Source organism: Fundulus heteroclitus, chromosome 20, assembly GCF_011125445.2.
Source record: "Fundulus heteroclitus isolate FHET01 chromosome 20, MU-UCD_Fhet_4.1, whole genome shotgun sequence".
In the NCBI taxonomy this organism is placed as follows: Eukaryota; Metazoa; Chordata; class Actinopteri; order Cyprinodontiformes; family Fundulidae; genus Fundulus; species Fundulus heteroclitus.
Window position 1 is genome coordinate 10,081,929 of NC_046380.1, and position 21,584 is coordinate 10,103,512.

Genomic DNA, 21,584 nt, shown 5'->3' on the forward strand with positions numbered 1-21,584 from the left:
TTGGAAACATTTCAAACTTGATACGCCAACAACGCCGACTGCAACATGCAGCATCTGCAGATCAGGTTGGTAAATTCAACAGCACAAACTCAAATAAGCACCTCCAAAAAACACCACGCTAAAGGACATGCAGAACTTCTTTTTTTTTTTAAACAATGTTTTTATTTTGAGCCTGATAACTTCACTCACATGGAAAGGTACACGGTTTATTCATTCAATAGTAGTATTGGATCGGTAGATATGGTCAACCCAGGTATCAGTATGGATCGAGAAAAAAAAATTATTTGGTGCATCTCTGCTAGTAAAATACAGGCTGATATTTGCGGCTGAAGGTGACAAAATGTAAAGTACTTTCAAAAGCCACATTATTACCAGAGAGACAACTCAACAGGGCTATGAGGCTAATAGGATCCAACATTTGTTTTGCCTGCTGCTTGTGAATGGTCCATTTGACCTGGCTCACACAGGTCAAAGCAATTCCCTGCGTCTGGATACAAGTTATTTTGCTCAAAACGCTGAGCTGCTGCAACATGGTAGCCATTGTTGGTGCAGGAATTGCTCTGGAATCAAAGAGACAAGATTTCCAGGCACCGTATGAGTAATGGAGGAGGATTTCTGAATCGGGATCTGCCGGATCCAATCTGCCGTCCCGATACATTTTGACATCTCTCTCAAACCTCTAATGAGGAACAGAGTAAAAGTCCTGGATGCAAGACAAGCCAAGAAACCGACGTGAACACCACCTCCCCCTCGAATATTTTGGATCACTGTCTGCAATGATGCCGGCCCCCTTTCCACACGCCACACACATGCAAATCATTCAATCTGTATTACGCGGCAGTGAGCCCAACTTCCCCCCCCCCAAAGGAATATTTTATTAGAGCAACAACTGCGAATAGTTGTGCAATGTCCGGACACTGAGGACAGTATACGATCCTTTAAATATTTGTAGCACTACAGGCCCTGGAAAATCCCAGAGTTTCCACATTTGCTGCCACATTGGCTTACTCTGATCAAACACATTGTAACCTACAACTACAACACAATGTGTTGGCTTTGAGCAGAGCACTCAGGTTAGCAGATGTTTTGTCGAGTAACAGTTGTCACATCAAACTTTTTTGCTCGTTTTATTCAGTTAAAAGGCAAAAGCATAAATTGATTTCAGATCAGAAGGTAGAAAAATCCCCACAGCGGAGGATCCTTTGTGAACAAATCACACATGTATAACGAACTGCCACAGAGACATTCTTAACGCCTTTGATTAGTGTGAAAGTTTTTATTCTGTTATATTCTTTTTTTGTAAATGTAGATCAAGGCTGAATACTGATCCTGATTTCTATTAAAGTCAGACAACATTATGTGCAGATCTGGTCTTTTAATCTGCCAGAACTGGGCTGCTGGGGGTTCCCACTTGGGCTTTTATAATACGTTCTTGGCTGTTTTTTAAGAAGGCAATGACAGATACTGACTGCACTGGGCCAGAAATCCCAAACGTTTTGTTTCCACCCAAATTCATCTTCAAGTAACAAAGACATACTGAGTTTATTAGACATTTGGCGATAGAGGCGTTGCTCAGACGACTGATTGTTGAAGTGTGTTATAGCACAAGTAAGGTCAAGGTGAGGAACATTTGTGATACAAATATCCGTGTGTTGCACGATATATCGTGAATTTATTGTCATTGCAATATCACGGACTGCAATATGCATATGGTAAAGAATCGCCTGAAGCTGTTTTATGAATATCACATACACCAATATTGTGATGACAATATTTGGCAATATATTGTGCAGCTTTGAGACAACATTTGCTGTGCATTGGCACTAGATAAATAAAACAATAAAATTAGATTAAAAAATGTGTATATGCAATTATAGGGAGTTTGTAGGGGTAGCCTGCCTTTTATTCTTACCTTTTTTTTTTTTTTTTTTAGGGAGATGAAGCCTTAATTAATTTCTTAACATTCTGTATGGAATAGTTAAGTTGACAAGTTTTCAGAAAGTTTCATTTCGCTCATTATTTTGGCTTTAGTCTACATTGAAGCTGCACCGAGCAAGAAAAAACAAAACAACATTTGTTAAATACAATACCATGCTAAAATGTTCCTAACGTGCTCACGGCTGCTTGCGGTCTGTGAAAGATGGATCATCTTCATGTTACATCTTGGCTACAACATGAACCGGGCACTCACTCCATGTTTTGTTCAACCCTTCTCTTTTGTGGGGATTTCAGTAAGCAATTTGTCTTCTGGTTATATATTAAAGTGGACAATTTGTTTAAAGATGCCCTCTTGCAGCACTATACACCTGCAACAACATAGTTGCAAAAATAATAAAAAAAAAAATGACACTACATTTTCCTCTTGAGAATATTTAGCCAATTTTTGTGGCTTGATGGGTTGACTAGTCGTCTTGTAATCGGAATGTTGTGGGTTCGATTCAGGCTTCCCCTTGTTACACGTTGATGTGCCACTGGGCAAGGCACTTAACCCCAAGTTGCCTACTGAGATGCGTATTGGTGCATGAATGTATGCGCGTTAGTGAGAGTGCGATTGGGTGAATGTGGCTCTAGTGTACAGTGCTTTGAGTGGTCAACATGACCGAAAAAGCGCTATATAAGTTCAGTCCATTTATCTTATACCATTTAAAACTCACATATAGAAAAAAACATTTGTTTTTACATAAAAGGCCATGAAGAAATGTAATACAATGGAATTTTGAATGAAAGCTCTGAATGACTGAGTCACATTTAAGTAAAAAATAAATAAAATAAAAATCAAGCTTGAGCCCAGATCTGAATTCAGTCTGCCCGTCCCTACAGCTTCCTCTGCTCCTGCTCGCCGTATCGACTCCCCAGCATCTCGTGCACACCTGTCCCCTGTGCCTAGCTGCCATGGCAACCCAAGTTCATTTCTTTTACCAGACAGCACGCAGCCAAGATTTCCAGCTTCCATCCTCCCTTTCTTTTCTGCGTGAATCTATTACTGAAACAAAGCAACGCACAGTTGTGCACCGACACGCTCGGATAATCCGACTCCCACTACCGTCACAAACCCGAATAAAAAAAAAAAAAACACTGTGCATGCAAACGTTTGAGCGAGGCACAAATACTGCGCATCAACACCGCATTCGGCCTTGCATTACAGTTCACCGCGTACAAACGTTTGGTCGTTCTTGCACAATTTATACAGTGAACTGCATCAATAAAGCGCTCTTAAAGATTAAACATTTAATCTGCCAAAACTGTCTTAGCTTGATGTAGTCAACATTTTAAAAGAAGAAAAAAAAAAAAAAAACAGAACTAAGTCACAGCTGCGAACCTTTTGGCAACTCTTACGTGTTGCAGCCAGACGGTTTTGTAACAAAACCCAAAACAAAATGTATATTTACTGAGTGAATGGACTTGTGGTGCGGGCCCTGACTTGTCACAGTCCAATCTTACAACAGCGGATTTCTGGCGTGTATAAAAAAAGATTCCTGGAGTCCCGGGTCTATTCTAGGCTTGAAGTGAGCGGAAAATTACAAAAAAGCAGCTAGAAGCAGCTGGTAGGCAATTTGACAGCTTGGTGTTTATACCTGCGGCTGGAAAGTAATGCTTCCAATGACAAGTCGGGTCTATTTAAAAGGTAAAATGAACAGACACAACTAGATTATTTTATTTATGTGGTGATGGTGCATAAAATGAAAGGGAATTACCTTTTATCTATCTAAGATATAAAAAATAAAAAAAAGCTCTGATGGTTTTCAATATTGTGTTTTTAAACCATGTCTGAACTAGAACCTCCACCTACCTGGTGCAATAAGAGGCTGAGCACTCACTGCTGTGATGTTACGGCTCATGTTTATAGCTCGAACCTCTGTGACCGCCGGACCGTCTCCTTTCTTTCCTCCGTCTGACGGGCCGTCAGAGGAAGCGGACTTCCCACCTGATGAGGTCTGGGTCCCCTGACTGGGATTCTTGACGAGTGAAGCGGGCTGAATGGGCACCGGGCTCTGCTTCAGGCTGAGAGGAAGGGTCTGAGTCTGAGAGGAGGAGGTGGTCGCCCCCTGCTGGCCGCGAATAGCCAAATTCTGAACCTGGTTCTTGAGACGAGACACGAATAAACAGTGAGCAAACTACAGCTGTAGTTTATTCAGTCACTTTAAGACAATATTGTTTAAACTGCTTTAAAAGTAAGTGTATTGAGTAAATATGAAATTATGAAATAATTCAGTGGTTTGTGACCAAGTTGATAACCAATAATAATAATATTATATTATTAAGAGAATTTTAGCATTTCATCATTTGTTTCTTTTCTATATGATGCTCTTTGAGTCAGAAAGGTTTTTGTGTTTTACATGTTTTCTTTTGTTTCTGTGTAAAGCACTTTGAGTTGAGTTTGAATGATGCTATATCATATTTTTTGAATACTGTAAAATATAATTACAGCAAATATGGATAACTGAGACAAGATGGATGTAAATACTGTAAAAAAAAAAAAGATTAAGTAACAGAACTAATGCACAATCATTGTAAGATAAATAAAGGGCAAGCTATAAGATTACTCTTCTCTCTGCTCATTTTCATTCAAGATGCATCGATTTGCTAGTGTTGTGTGTATGAATTTTAAAAGTTAATTTTGAATTAAATAAATAAAAAATAAAAATAAAATATGGGGAACTCGTTATACCTGTGCGGAGGGTTGTGTGGCACTCTCAGACTGGACGGCCGTGACTGTAGCAGCGGGGGTGAAGATGAGCTGCGGGGGCAGAGGGACGGCCCGACCCAGACTCCTGGCCACCTGCACCAGGTTATTCTGCTGAGCCTGGAAGGTGCAACATAAACAAAAATAATCTAAGACAGAACTCAATAACAGAATCCATTTTTGTGAGAATTGCCTTGCTGTGCAGTGGGAGGGATTTCGGCTGTTGATTTTGAATTTTAGACGGTTGTTATGACACCAAACTATAGTCACTTAAAGTTGAGATGTGAGACGGTAAGGATGCATACCGTAAGAAGCTGGAAAGCAGGCCAAAGCAGAATAATATGAGAGACGGGTGGGGAGAGATGAAGGTAGCAGGATCAGATACATAGATGGATGTCTTCAGAGCCGCTAAACTCAACACGCTCTTACATAGGTTGATGCTAATAGTTCATCGTAGCCTTCAGCCAAATCAGGAGATGTTGGTGAGCCATTCTTCTCCACGTACTACCTGTCTGTCTGCCTGCACCGCGCGGAGTTCACCGCCGTACCGGTTTCACCGTGAATCACCGCATCATCGGAGCTTCTATCTGGTTGTCTGCTCAACACAACATGGTGGGCCGGGATTTTACCAAGCGACTCACGGTGTTCCCTGCTACGGAGCTCAGACAGAAGCAGCGAGACAGAACAGAGCAAGAGGCCGAGAGACAGATTACCCGACCCGCCCAGAGAAGCCGCAGCTGGCCGGTCCAGATCTGGAGCTACAAGAGGAGGACGAAGGATGAATGATTTAACAATCATTTCAAGGACTAAATTAAAACGGCTTTTTTCAAAGCCACCCACAATCCTCTGAAGAGCATTCCTTACTTCTTGATTTTTCTATCTCCTATTCTGATTGAAAAAAGCTTCATCTCCACCGCGCTCCATCACTGTGTGTCACAACAACAACGAGTCCCTGATTTGACAGAGATGTTCAGATTTTTTTTAACTCCAGCGAAAGTCACAGGAGAGTTAAATTCCACGCGGACCGAACATGGCGAGGCTATAGGGATAATATTTAAATCCGCCGTGGACACAGCGGTCAGTCTGAACACACCATGAGAAACAAATGAGCACCTTTCAGGACCCCTGCCGTCCGCCTATAGTCATGAGTCTGAAGCATGCAGCCATGTGAGAGTCGTGTTCTTTGACTTCTCCATCGCATTTGACACAAGCCGGTCTGATTTCCTGTGTCAAAGGCTCCAGAAAAAACAGACGGATGCTCCCACATTTACCTGCATCAACGATTACCTGACAAACGGACCGCACTTTGCGAAACTAAAAGGTTTGTGTGTCTGACCCACAAAGGAACACCATAGGGGACTGCGCTCATAACGTCCCCTTTCTGTTTATACACCTCAGACTTCCAGAACAAGAAATGACAAAAGGCAGAGGGGAAAAAAAAAAACCAAAAAAACAATTAGCTTATCTTGAATGTAAACTAAACAAAAAGGAGGTTAATGTAGATTTCATGAGAGAAGATGTGACGGTGGTGAATAAATATGAATACCTCTGTGTTCACTGAGACGCCACACTGGACTAGAGAGGCGACATAGTGAGATGTTATACAAGGAGGGAGGGAATAGACAGCACTTCTGAAGAAAACCTACATGGGTGGTTCAATGTTTGGAGATCTCCTAGCAAGCTAGTGAGGAGAGTTTTCTGTCATCATCTAGTATCAGAGCCAGTTACTTAAAGAAGTTCACAAAGCTGAAGAAGAAGACTGGCTCGGTTCTGGGGACTGCTCTAGGACCTCTGAAGCAAAAAAGTGATGCTTCATAAAATGGGGAACATAAAGTGACCCAACACCTTCAGTCAGAGGCTTCTTCTGGTCCACGCCAAGTATGAGCGCAACAGGAGACCCTTACTGTCCATACTCATCACCACTGACAACGACTCTTAAGAAACTTGGAGAGCTTCAGGTGCGGCGACTTTTAATTTCCCGTCGGTAGCAATAAATTATTTTTTAACTTAACTGGTGACACGGTTTGAAATATTCAATCTGTGGATAGGTGTGTCCAACAACACGTTATACATTTCTCTCAAGGTGATTGTGTGTATGTGAAGAATGTGTTTTTGTTTTTAACCAGATTCCTAAAATAGAAACAAAGACTGACGATCTCAAAATGTGTCGATATCTGCCGACCACAGACACGGAAGGCATTTCTGTGCTAGCTCTAAATCAGACCCATTAGCTGTTCCAAAGCACACTGAAAAACATGGATCTAAAAATAAGTAAAATGTTCTTAAAATTAGTGTTTTTGTCCTAGATTTGAGCAGGTAAATAATATTATCTGCCAATGGAATAAGTATTTTTACCCCTAAAATAAGATAATTACACATACTGCACTTGAAATAAGACGGTGGAGATGAGTTGTTCCTATTTTAAGTGCAAAAATCTTATTCTATTGGCAGATCATCTTATTTACCTGCTCAAATCAAGGAAAAATACATTAATTTTAAGAACATTTTACTTATTTTAAGTTCCGATTATGCAGTGCAGGTCCTGTATTACCTCAACAGCTCTGTATGGACATTAATTTTGCAAACTACCACCGCAACATCTGAAATGTGACTGTATTATAAGGATCCACAAACCTTGTCCCAAAGGCAGTTTATGAGTGGGTTTTGTTAATGCGTGTTTGAAGCTTGTGTAAATGTGCCCGAGGCTCCGCTCCTCGTCTCTGGGCTCTCACCATCTTGTGCCGCAGGTACAGCTGGGCCTGGCTGGGTGTTAGAGTCGGGCTGGACTGGCTGCTGAGCAGAACCGCTTGCTGGGAAATACTGGTGGGGGGGGAGCTCATGTTCTGGGCCCGGCTGATCAACTGGGCGGCAGCTGGGGATGTGGTCAGGTTGATCTACGGGGGAGGAATTGGCAGCATTATCGGTTTACACATGCAAAAGATTCTTTAACTCAGCACTTCAGATTTAAAGACACGCGATTTCTTTAGACTTCTACTCCAAATGCACGAACTTATGAGTAAGTCTGATTTCTTAAAATGTAAAGTAGATGCTTAACGGGGGTTAAAGACCCGGGTTCCTAACCCAAGTTTAGATCCAAGAAGATCTAATCGGGCATAGTCAATTTAAAAAGGTACAAAAGTGCACTTACTGTAGCTTGAGTAGACCCAGCCTGCTGAGATGAAGTGCCATTCTGTGAGGAGTTCTGCCTGCCGGCTGCAATGCTGGCCTGTCGAAATGTATAAAAGAAACAAGAAGGGGACAAAGTAAGGAGAAGTGTCCGAAACAGGATTTGTGACAGGACTACAGCAGCAATAATGTGCAACAATTCAAACGTGTGCAAACCCCCCCCCCCCCCATTTACACATTTTGTTGTGCAACAACCAAAAACTTTTAATATAATCCAGCGGCATCATTGTGAAATGGAATAAAAACAGATATGCAAGGTCTGGTTTTAGTGAAAATCTAATCCCCCCCTACCCTAACTAAACTAAAATGTAGTAATTACTGCAAAGGAGGATCAGATTAGAAGAAGACTACCTGTGAACTAGGGATGCAGATATGAAAATTTGGGCCGATATCGATATCCGATATTAATATTAATACACCGATAACTGACAGTTACCCATGTGTGTACACACTTATACGTATGATTCTGTGATGGTCAAATTTTGTACAGTTTTGCACTAACTGAAGACTTATGCTAACTGAATTTTTTAACATGAGTTATATTCTAGTTGTATGTCTTCTTTAGACACTAGGCCTGGACGATATAGAAAAAAGCATATCGATAAAATAGAAATGATATTGTATCGATAAAGATAATTATCAACAAATCCAAAATAAATATTTTAAGTGCAGCCCTGGCCATTTTACTTTGTTGCTAAGCAACCTATTTTTAGATACAGAACACACAAACACTGAATTCAAAGTCAACCCTTTATTTAACCAACTTTTTACCAAAACTGCAAGTATTTTAAAAAGAAAAAAGAACAGGTGCTCTCTGAACTCTTTGAAGGGGGCGGAGCTTTGTTACTGGGTGTTTGTGATTGGTTGGGAAGATGTATTGACTGTAATATTCATGGCTAGAATGCAAAAGGAAGGAAAACTGTTACACTATTGAACTTTTTACTGACCCTTTTGTTTCTATCATCAATATACATCTATCGATTGATATATATTGTTATTGAATCCAGCCCTATTAGAGACCGTGAAAAACACTCACACGGCTGGCATTGTAACTCTGCATCACACCATCCTGGCTGTGATGCATCACTGTCACATGACCAAACAAGCACTGCATGACCAGCCCAATCACCTCCACCTCTTGAAAAACAGGCAAAAACGGCAAATGGATGGAAACAAACATCGGTTTTACTTATCGGGCCAATGCCGATATGTTAAAAAACTGACTAACAATCGGCCGATAGCGATGTTAATGCCGATATATCGTGCATCCCTACTGTGAACATCAGTGTTCACCTACAGACTCTTAGATTCAAGTCGTCCCTATTACCATATCTCTAGCTGTATGTTTTGGGTTTTAAAGGCATACTATGCAACATTTTTCATTTAAATAATGTGTTCCATACCGTTTTGGATGATTAAATGAGTCATTTCAGGTCGAACAAAGGTTTTCTCGGCCAACCTGGTGGTCTGTGGGGGAAATACCGTACTTGCAATTGCAAGAGCCCTCGGCCCGCACTCACAGGCTCAGAAGTCTCGTGCAAGACCGCGAGAGTCGGTCTTGCTTTACGACGAGAACTCCATGCGTTTTTGCCCTGCCATTCACTATATGCACGCGCAAAAGCAACAACAAAGAACCACGTGTTAACATCAAATAAACATGCAAGCATATTGAGTTTTATTATTATTATTATTTATTATTATAATATTATTAGCGCTATCTTGGCGGCCGCCGCCTCGCCAAGATAGCGCTGCGGAAACCCTGATGTTCATACTTTCACTGTGTTAGTCATTGTTTGTACTGCCGTTTTTTTCGACTTTTCGTTGTGTTCGCCTGTCTGCTAAGCTCAAAACAACCGCGCCTGGCTTGACGGAGAAACCAGAACAGCAGAGCATCTTTACGACAGTGCACTTTTACTTTCGCCCTCTGGGGGGATAGTATACCTTTAAGATGATTCTAAGACTCAGGCATACATCATTAACAGCCTATGACAAGTTTTCTTGCCGGATTGCTCTATATTTAGCTTAATCCGTTTCACCATGAAGTCTGATCCCCTTCCCTATCCCTACTTAAGAAATGCATAACCACAGCATGATTCTGCCATCCCCATGTTTTATGCCGGGGAGGCCGTTTGTCCCACTTCCATCAGGGAAACGATTCAGGAACATTAAATCAAACACTAACAGAGACTTAAAAACAGCTTCTTTCTCAACGCTGTAAGGGCCATCGTCCCCTGCAGAAAAACTCAGTTTCTGATCTGTTACATGTAACAAACACACTACAGGTCACACAGGTTTCTGAACTGATGGAAATCCATGACTCATTTGCAAATTCGCCCACATCAACCACTCAGGGACTGCCTGTCTCATCCATGCAAATTGCACAATTCTATAACTAAATTCACTGCACGGTATTGCAGTCTGCCATCTGACGTTTGACTTGAAAATGAGTCCATCGGCTGCTAAGGACTATACGCACGCTTATTCCCCTCATGGCGCGTTGTTGTTGGGTAGTGCAATCAACTGTTTGTTAAATATATCATGTCTTGTTATGTCTGCGTGTTTTATGTGCATCCTAAGCCGGTGTCTGCCTCACCAAAGATTTCATTATGGTTGCACATAATGACAATCAAGCTTCTTAATTCTCCATAGATGAGCCGTGTTCGTTTTCTGACACACGGCGTTTTTGCATGCAGGTCAAAGAATTTGAATGTTAACGCTTCGGAGATCACAAAGAGGACTTTTGTTGGTTCTCTTGCCACTCTCCTGTAGGAACAACTAAGACTCGGAATGACGAACAATTTTTAACAAACCACTTTTGAATTTATCCAAAATGAGAAGGAGCTCATCCCATACATCATAAATGTGGCTCCTATCTTTCCACAGAGTTAAAGGCAGCGTCCAATGGAAACCGCGTCAGGCGGGGTCCTCGGCAGCAAGGCCTCAGACAAATCGTTCCCCCGAAATGTTTGTGATGTATGTGATGGATGGTTCTACTGAAACTGTAATTTCCCTCTGGGATTATTAAAGTATTTCCGATTCTGATCTTAGGCTATGTTCACACTGCAGCCTGAAGTGACCCGATTCCGATTTTTTTGCCCATATGCGACCTGTTTGTGATCTTTTCATGACAGTCTGAACAACACAGATCGAATTTTTTCAAATGCGACCCAGGCCACTTGGATCTGTGGTCCTAATTCTGATACGTATCTGATCTTTTCAAATGTGACCTGTGTCTATATGGCCAGGTCCCATTCATCCCACCTGTACGTCACAGATACTCGACAAACGTCACTATTCTGCGTCCTGCTATGCCGAAACGGGAAGAAAAACGACACCCATGGCGGACAACAATGAGGAGAGCAGTCAATGTAGAGAAACTCCGGTTAGAAAAGAAATTAAAGATCGCGAAATGCACACCAACATTATAATCCATGTTTACTTCCACAAACACTGAGCACACTTGCTACATGTGACGTCATCACGTCCTCAACTGCGAATGCGGGACACTTAAGTTGTACGAATTCAGTTCACACAGGAGATCACATACAAGTTGCACATATTTGGAAATGTAAACGACCACACACAATTTTTTTTTTTTGATTTCACAAAAAAAAAAAAAAAAAAAAAAAAATCGGAATTGAGCATTAATGCCTGCAGGATGAACGTAGCCTTAGATTTGTGGAGTGGCTGACTAATGATTGTCCTGTTGACCGATTCTCCCAGCTGAGCTGCAGCTCCTCCAGAGTGACCATGGACTGCTAAGCTGGTTCCCTAATGAATGGTCTCCATGCTCTGAGACAGTAGATAGATGGAACAGTGATGTCCAAAAGTAGGGATATTGTTTTATAACCCATCCTCCCTTTAAACGTTCCCCAAACGTTATACCTGAACTGTCTGCTGTGTCCCTTCATGATGCTGTCTGTTCACTAAAGCTCTAAAAGAGAAACCCTGAACTACACAGAACAACTAGATTTATATATTGACTATAATGTAGACACATGTGAACAATATTTACTTACTGAGTAACTTTTGCACTGGGTTGCTAATGGCTAAAAGAGTAAAAGAGGCTGAATATATATCTACACATATTAGCATTTGGAAAAATCATGTAACATTTTCCTTCCCCTTCATAAATATGTACACTACTTCCCCTCTTGCTCATATATGAGTCAAGGAAAAGTGTACTTGTAGCCATTATCTACACCTATATTTTATTCTAGATTTATAAGAAGTCTGGTCTAAAAAGGCTCCACGCTTAGATTTAAAATAAAAAAAACGTTTGTGAGATCCACAAAAAAAATTCTGTACACAATGCAATAATCCCAAAACATACAAACCAAAACTCAACGGCAGCCTCTTTTCATTTAGTACAATAAACTAATTTAACCAGTTTTACAGTTGTGATACTGCAGTTATATTACATATGTGTGGAAAATATTTTTATTTGTTGGCGTAAATTTAAAAGAACAGTAGTAAACCCTGATTTCTGCATGATTACTCTGTACTGACGAAGAGAAACTGAGCGTGCACCAAAGAGGAAGTTCAGTCCGCTGCATAAGAAAAATATCAGTTCAGCACCAACGATCACAATTTCTGGGCTGAACCTTAGCGCTGAACAGGTGAAGGACAGGATGAAAGAACGGATTTTTAATTTGGGTAGAAAAAAAATTATAGCAACAATATTAAAAGCCTAGATAATACACATTGAAATAGACCTGTTTATTACTTTTTATTCATTTGCACATGCTGGTGGACGGCCCACTTAAACGAGCACAGGACCCTAATTGTCACAATTCGAGGCTTACAGCTGCTGTTCCATTTTTCTGCACCCACTGGTCAATCCTGGCTAAAAGAAGTCAACATTTAGACTGATAATATAAATGCATAAAGGTCTCTGACTTTTATACAGAAACTACCAAATGTCTTTTAGGGATACACTGCAGTAACGATTTGGGTCGATATCAATATCTGATATTAACATATATGGTTGATAACCAATATTTAATGATATTATATATTTCTTCCAACACTTTCGACTCTGTGCTTCAGTTAAAGCACACCGCAATCCTCTGTTGCAGGACTCTAACTACCAAATGGCCAAACAATCTCCACATGGCTGACTCCCAACCCCAGAATTATATATAAAAGGTTCTTCATTCTTGCCCAGATTTACTTATAAAGACCAATACCAAAATATTATAAGATGACTAGCAGGGGCTCAAACCAATTTTAATACAAAAATACTGGGCAATCCTAATGCCTATCGTAATGCCTCCAAACAATGCCATTTAGACGTTGTTTGGAGGCATTTTCAATTAAAGAAAAGAGATTCTCTACTTTGCGTTGGACTATCACCAAAACCCCATTGAACAAAAATAAAAAATACTGAAGTTTGTGGTTGCTACCCAATCTGAAAGAGTTGTCGGAGGAGGCAGTATAACGGTGAGGATTGTTTGCTGACCTGCTGTACAGCCGCCAAGCTCTGCAGCTGAGCGGTGCTGAGGCTGTGCTGCTGGAGGGCTGCCGTTTGCAACATCAGGTGCTGCTGCTGGGCGGCGTACATCTGCTGCAGGTACTGTGCTGCCGTGTTCGGCTGTCTGTGTAACGCCTGCTGAAAAACCTGCAAATAAAAGCAGAGTCAAAAAACATAATGGCCAAACATTTCCAAGCTTTTGTTGTGAAAAATTGCAATAATTACAACCAACTTTTGAAAGCATTGCTTTCTTTAACAATATTTGCTACCGTGATACAAAGCATCACCAATCCAAAGGTGGTAATATTCATGTTTGCCTGCAGTGGCTTTCCAAATCTGTCATTCCAAAAGGAGGCATACAGGGTAAATAAAAAATAAAACACTCAATAAAAAATGAAAATATCCACTGAGGTCAGTGTGATGTATCAGTAATCTGTATATGCTGTTCTTCTGAGGTCTGCAACTTCTAGCAAGTAAAAAAAATAAAAAAAACACTAAAAAATAAAAAAATAAACAGATTACCGTTTTAGTGCAAGTAAAAAAAAAAGCAGGGGAGGTCGTACTGATACCTATTAATGAAAAGCATCTGTACTTATCCTGCAGTGGACCGTCTTTATGGATAAAAATCTAACTTTTTGAAGGGTAAGGCACATAATGAACCCTACTACAACACAACCTTCAGCGATTGCCCATTACCGACAGCTGGAAAAGGAAAGAAAATAAAAAATCGAGTGGCTTTTAATCAACAAAAAGGTAAGACAGGATGAGAGCTGGAGTCTAAAAAAACATGCTGAGTCAGGATATAAATGTCAACCTGATGGAAAAGGGAAACATTAAGCCCCGTTCAGACCACGGCACAGTGATAAACTCCTCCCTGTGACGGTTCTACGACTACCTCTCAAAACGGGTCAGTGCCATAACAGAAGTGGGTCGACGTGACCTCATCCTCTGTGTCAACGCTTTCAGGGAATCGCTGAGGAGTGCAGAACAAATGTTGAGCAAAAACTGAAAACACGACCTGAAAGGGACTACGGTATGAAGTTGAACGGCACAAAGCACTAAAATCAACACATCAGCAGCTAATGCTGCATAAAATGATACATGAGCCCTGTGCAACTTCACTCATCAAGACATTTATCATTAAGGATTACCTGAACCAATTCCATTCATGCAATTAGAGCTGCAAGTACCGTGCATTAACATTCTGCATATCTAGAATCGATTTGGCCAGATGATTTCGATTAGAACTTCCCCTAAAGCCCACAACAGTTGTTTTTCTTTAACGGCTGAGATGAGAGAGCCCTGGGAATCTGGTGGGGAACTTGAGCAAAAATAAAGCTGGAAAAGTGTGTTGAAAATGACAGTCAATCAATGTTCAGCAAGCACTAGTCCCAGTGACTGCAGGGATGCAGCCATACCAGAGATAATTAGCAGAAAGTCAAAATATAACCGTTATAATTAAACAAAAACATCTATCATTGCTTGAGGTAGACTATATGTTTTATAGTATTTCTACACCACAAATTTACTTTTCTTCTTTTTTTTTTTTGTTCTAATGCATTTAAAGCTCAATCATTTCCTTCGGTTTGATTAATGAATTAGGCTTCAATAGGATATACTGTTGTAATCAAGTTGCAAACAATAAGCCAGTTTCTTCAAATGTTTGCCAGTTTTTCTGGTCCAACGTGATCATCAAGAAAAAACCTTAGAGAAAAACAAGGGGCAAAAAAAAAAAAAAAGAAAAAAAAAAAAGGTTGTTTACTCCTGATGTCTACCTAATCCTTTATTTTTAAAAAAAAGTTACTTTTTCCACTTCATTATATGAAATACTGAACAATAAATGGACACTGAATTAACTTAATTTGGGATTTAGTGGTACTGCAAACTGATAAAGACAAATACGAAAGGACAATTCAGAGTTTTGCATTTACAAAAGAGCACAAACTATGAAACCCGGTTCCTTAATTACGTTCCAACCAAGTCTAAACGTCACCTTGATGCACCAGAGCCGACAACTCTCCTCACCCTTCACCTCTGCAAGAGCCCTCTGCCCTGTAGCCTGGTAACTAGACGGGATGTCGACCTGAGGTCCACGGTGTCAGAGGACCATCCGGACTAACGCCTCCAGGAGTGAGGGTAAAATTAGCGGCGGCCCTCACTGCGCATTAAGGACCAGTCGGCTTTTACACTCAAAAGGCTGGTGACTGATGTTTGGCTTTTAGCTGTCAGCGCAAAGAAAATGAGGGATCTGTGCCACAATAAACCTGCTGACAAAGAATTAGCACTGAAAGTTGAGCCGCCCTCATTCAAGTGGAGGCAAAGCCTTTGTAGAGGTTTACCCTCAAGTTAAAAAGGTCAAGAGCACCAAGGCGCCTAAAGCCCATTAGCATTGCTTCATTCAGCAAGGGGCCACCCCGTTTCCTTCATCCCTCTGTCATTTTCTCCCCAATTTGAAACAAGATTACAACGCATGTTTGGATATAAATGAATGGTTACACTTTATTTGAAGGGGTGTACATAAGACTGACATTACACTGACATAAACATGACATAACACCTGTTATGGACATAAATGATTCATTATGAATGTTTAGGACTGTTGTCATTAATTGTCATTCGGTAAATTATGACACTATTAAAGCAAAGTTGACATTGTTTAACATGTCTTTGTTATGACAACTTGACATCAACAGAGACGAGGTTAAGTTTAGGGTTTGATTTGGGATTAAGTTAAATTTAGGGCTTGATTTGGGATTAGGTTAAATTTAGGGCTTGATTTGGATTAGGTTGAATTAAGGGCTTGATTTGGGATTAGGTTGAATTAAGGGCTTGATTTGGGATTAGGTTAAATTAAGGTCTTGATTTGGGATTAGGTTAAATTTAGGGCTTGATTTGGGATTAGGTTAAATTAAGGGCTTGATTTGGGATTAGGTTAAATTAAGGTCTTGATTTGGGATTAGGTTAAATTAAGGTCTTGATTTGGGATTAGGTTAAATTAAGGGCTTGATTTGGGATTAGGTTGAATTAAGGGCTTGATTTGGGATTAGGTTAAATTAAGGGCTTGATTTGGGTTTAGGTTAAATTAAGGGCTTGATTTGGGATTAGGTTAAATTAAGGGCTTGATTTGGGTTTAGGTTAAATTAAGGGCTTGATTTGGGATTAGATTAAATTAAGGGCTTGATTTGGGATTAGGTTAAATTTAGGGCTTGATTTGGGATTAGGTTAAATTAAGGGCTTGATTTGGGATTAGGTTAAATTAAGGGCTTGATTTGGGATTAGGTTAAATTAAGGGCTTGGTTTGGGGTTTTGTTAAATTTAGTTTAGGGCTTGATTTAGGATTAGGTTAAATTAAGGGCTTGGTTTGGGGTTTTGTTAAATTAAGGTCATAACAAAGACATGTTAAACAACGTCCACTTTGCTTTAATAGTGTCATAATTTACTGAATGACAGTTAATGACAACAGTCCTAAACATTCATAATGAGTAATTTATGTTCATAACAGGTGTTATGTCATGTTTATGTCAGTGTAATGTCAGTCTTATGTACACCCCTTCAAATAAAGTGTTACCAAATGAATAAAAAAAAAAACACCAACAGATGGCAGTAGAGTGAGAAAAGTTTGCACACAACAAGTGACTTGCTCCCAACTAAGGCTCACCTGCACCGTTTGTCGGTCGGGTATCCCGCTATAGATGGATATCTGCTGCACTGCTTGTCTTCCTGCTATGGTGCTGCCGCTGGCACTACTGCTTGGAACGCTACTACTGCTGGTACTACCACTAACGCTGCCTGGAGTGGTAGAAGCAGTGGTAGTGGTGTTAGAAGCACTAGTGCTGGCAGCCGAGGCACTGGAGGGGCTGCTGGTCGTGGCGGGGGCGCTGGTGCTGCTGGTGGCGGTGGAGGAGGAGCTGCTGGTTGTGGAAATGGTCCCAGTACCGCCAGCGGTAGAGGCAGGGGCCCCAGGTTCACTCTCCATGGTGCCCTCTGCTCTTCTCACCTTTGATCCCCGACTCCTCTGAATGGCTCTCCTGTGCCTGGAAAACAGGGGGGGTGGAGGAAAGCATGAGGGAAAAAAAAAAAAAAAAGAAACTTATACAATACGTCCCTTGAACATACAAAAATGAGCCCAAGTGCATAAATATCTGCGCTAAAAAATCGTTAGGATATGTAACTACCATGTTCTACACTGCAAAAAGAGAACTAAAAATAAGTAAACTTTTCTTGAAATGAATGTATTTGCCAACAGAATGAGTATTTTTACCCCTGAAATAAGATAATTAGATATACTGCGCTTGAAATAAGATGATGGAGATGAATTGTTCTTATTTTAGGTGCAAAAATCTTATTCCATTGGCAAATAGTCTTATTTACCTGCTCAAACCAAGGGAAAATACATTCATTTCAAGAAAATGTTGCTTATTTTTAATTCTATTTTTGCAATGCAAGTGGCTGGATTCTTGAAACATTAGCAATATTTATACAGAACGGGGAACACTGGAGCAGAAACGCAGCTTCCCATGACGGAAAGATATCTTCTCTATTGCTGCAGAGCTATCCAACCAGAGAGGTCGGCTGTCGCCTTCAAAATAAAAGCAGTTTCGTTCTTCGTTTTTACACTAAAAAGCAGCAGGTTTGAGATGTCAATGCAAAATTAAAACTCTTGCATGTTTAACGTTTGGATTTTGCATCGACAACCAGAGCCAGAAAAAAATGCCACGCATTCTGGTTTTCTATCATTTAGGGTGATATTATCCAAATATGCATGTGTAATATCATTAAATACAGGGTTAGGGTGTGATGACATTGTCCCCCCCCCCACCACCACGCTCTGTCAGTTCTGGCATTTTAGTCACCTACTTCCATATCAACAGTGAGCATCGAACTCCATCCGACTGATCCGACAAAGTATCGGCTTGCAAAGCATGAACGCAACACATCGCCCTTAAAAAGGTAACAAACTAAGGCGCACATTAAGTCATTTTAATCTTCACAGAATATGAGCAATAAAATCATACCATCTAATCAAGTTAGTGTGAGTTAAAAAAATGGATGCAGCAGTTTTTTGTCCAAAACTAATTTCTATGCACAATGTTCCAGGAGCCTTTTTCTGCCCAGTCTTGTGATCCACAGTTTTAAAAACATCTAGTAGGAAACTTGATCATTCAAACATTCTCTTTCGATTTTTCTGGAAGCAACTTTACTTCTTAAAAATAAAATGAAAAACAGTATATCTGACCTGCCTATAACAGACACTGCTGGCTCACTGTTAAGATCTTTATCTTTTTGTCATGATTTCAGTTCAGATATGCTGCCTTTCTCACTTTTAACTGCTCCTGCTCAGTGAGGAGAAGCAGTTTTACATGTTTTACTAGTTTGACATTTCGGTCGTTTTCAGAGGTGCGCCTCAGAAACCTTACTGGTATTCTGGATTACAGTGCACAGGTACGCTCTTCTTACCAGGAAAAATGTTCACTTTCTGGACATTTTGGCTGATGAGTGTGGACGGACACTTTTGCTTGATTAAAACTAATAAAAAAAATTAAAAAAAGAAGATACCAGAATTTGACCTCCTTGTCAATGGTCGCTTCTATTAAAACAAAGACAGCTATAAACTCAATGCAGGCCAATGTATAGATAAACACAAAAATGTCTTTCCACAAGGATGAGAGGCCTTTTCAAATAAGGAGTCTCATTTAAAATCAGAACTGGCAAAAAAAAAAAAAAAAATGTGGTTTTAAATCTTAAAAAGAGATTTTATACAACAGCTTGTTGGCTAAAGGAGCAGCAAAGAACTAAAGTAGAAATATAATAAAGTATGGCTCTTCCTAATATTGAAAAGCAGCTAGTTATACTAGCCTTTTAAATAATGCTTTATTATTTCCTGCAAACATTACATATATTTAGAAATCCTAAAGAATGCATCTTCTTCTGGGTTAAGTAAAATAAAAATCAATAAAGACCAGAAAATGTAACTTCAGCAGATTAAACCGCTAATATACATCCATCCATCAAAAACATTTCTATGATCAAAATGTTTTTTCTTTCATCACCAGCATCAGGAGACAGAATTACTATTCCTTTTATAAAAACCCTTTTAAGACTTGGCTGTTGGAGCCGAGTTATTCATTAATGCAAGAAGAAATGGGGCCTGAGCTCTCTATGAAGCAGGCCTCAGCATCCAAGTTAGTTTCAGCTCCTGTTTGGCACCCTTCACTGTCAATATGGAACAAAAAAAAAACACAACATTCTCCTGCTTTTTGCATTTCTAGTGCATAAACGAGAGAAAAAAAAGTAGAGAGTTGTTTGTCAACCTGCAGTGACAACTGATAGCACAGAGTTGGGAAATAAAGAAGGGTTTAAACGATGGATGGAACTGATAGACCTGCCGGCTCTGAAGGTTAGAGGTGATCACATTAGCTCTCGAGTCAAGGAGCCGAGAGAAAGTGAGGAGGTGAGTCTGAGTGTGCAGGCTGAAGATTTAAACGGGATGGAGAGAGGGAAGAGGCTTTGATGGAAGTAATTAAATCAAGGAGGGATGCTGCCGTCACGCCGCAGATCTGGACCCATTTCCTCTCGCTTCCCGCTATACTCTGTCAGGAGCAAACCTCTGTGCTCCACTCGCACTGCAACTCTGGAAGCCCCATTCCTCCAGAGCACAAAACGGAACCAAACAGCTAATAATAAATAAATAAATAAATAAAACGATTGATCTGTATATGAGGCAAAGCGCATCCAGAAAATATTGTGTCTGCATTGTGGTAGTGTAAAAAGGCAAAATCTATTCAGACAATCAAGGTTCAATGGTAAACAAAGCCCCCCCCCAAAAAAAAATAAATAAAAAATGCCGGCCTGCATTTCAGCATCATTAGCGCGCATCCACGACTGGAGAGAATCCCCTCTGGTGATGAAGGCTTAAACCCCTGTCTCTATGAGCGGAGTCACCCATCCATCAGTGGATGTCTAGGTCCAATGGAACAGCCCCCCCCCCCTCCTCTGCTTCCACATATTCAATATGGTTTTAAAATGAATTAGCATTAAAAGAAAAACAGCCTATAGAGAAGGGAATAGACCAATATGCTTGATAGAGAAATCGAAGCACCACGAGCCGACACAACACCACCACCATATCAGCTATTCATCCTTCTTTTATGTGGACATATCCGTCTACTCCTGCTGGAACTAGATTGTCAGTTTTTGTGTCTGGAGGATCTCTGCGGTCGGCTGAATGACGACAGCCGCTGAGAGACTGTCAGACAGACTGGCTCTCACATCACAATAAGGAAGTGCAGGAGCCTCCATCAGGCGGGCTTCCTCCTCCGGTCTCCATACCAGGACCACTCTGATGATGCGCGCTTAAAAAAAAGAAAAAAAAAATGAAAGAAAACCACAAGAAGGCACTAATAGACTTGGTGTCTCCCTTTTAAAAAGCAGGATGTCCACAGGGACATATCTGCTTGTGTGTATGGATCCGTGTGTGCAGAGGTAGCTCTCTGCTGCTGAGACAAAGCCCCCCCCCCCCACCTTCCCCAATGCTCCCTACCTCCTCTGACACCCCCAACGCGATGCAGGGGTATGATGCCCCATCCCCCGGGGAGCGTGCGGTCCTCTGGCAGGATGCTGCTCCTCTTTGTCTGGCTCGCTGTGTGGCAGGCTGGTCGGCTGACTGGGGGGAACGAATGAGCGCGTGTGAGGGCTGTTTCCGTGCTACATCCGAAAGACCCCCCCGATTCCCCCTCGCATCAACCCCCCCCAACACGTCATCCCAGCTCGTCATTCCAGCATCCGACCCCCTGATTATGTGGTATCCTAGCGACGGCCAATGGGCTGCTTATGGAATCCTCGTGCAGAGCGGCGTGCCGATTGGGCAAGGCGACCCCTCTCTAATGAGGATGATGGTAATGTTTTACTCCGTCTCTCTCCTCCCCCTCCAATGTTGCCTGAATACTGAATAATTTTTTTAAAATGCAGTGGCCGATTGAACCAGATTGCCATTATTCTAGCTTATCATTAATGAAGCCAGAATATTTTAAATAAAGCTAGAGCCTTAAAAACTGCTTTCATTTAAAGAAATCTAAAAAAAAAAAAAAAAAATTGTTCAATTTATGTCCCTCAGTTTTGGCTTGCATTGTGTGGTACAATAAACCAAATTATAACTAAAAGGCTCCAAATATTATCCAAATTAAAGGCAATAATCACTTAGAAGTGAAACAGATTTGCCAAAAACACAAAAATGGTGCAAAA

The 21,584-nt window shown here is 40.8% G+C and overlaps 1 protein-coding gene across 1 annotated transcript in view; it reads right to left on the reverse strand.

Moving 5' to 3' along the window:
- Positions 1-21,082, reverse strand: part of phc2b (polyhomeotic homolog 2b (Drosophila)) — a 36,085-nt gene extending 15,003 nt beyond the window's left edge. Inside the window, exons 1-7 of the mRNA XM_036151378.1 lie at positions 20,884-21,082; positions 17,002-17,377; positions 13,332-13,490; positions 7,833-7,910; positions 7,417-7,578; positions 4,670-4,804; positions 3,791-4,082 (exon numbers count right to left, since the gene is read on the reverse strand). Of these exons, the coding sequence (XP_036007271.1) occupies positions 3,791-4,082; positions 4,670-4,804; positions 7,417-7,578; positions 7,833-7,910; positions 13,332-13,490; positions 17,002-17,377; positions 20,884-20,927 (1,246 nt within the window). The 5' untranslated portion in view covers positions 20,928-21,082. The remainder of the gene's footprint in view (positions 1-3,790; positions 4,083-4,669; positions 4,805-7,416; positions 7,579-7,832; positions 7,911-13,331; positions 13,491-17,001; positions 17,378-20,883) is intronic.
- Between the last annotated feature and the right edge of the window lie 502 nt (positions 21,083-21,584).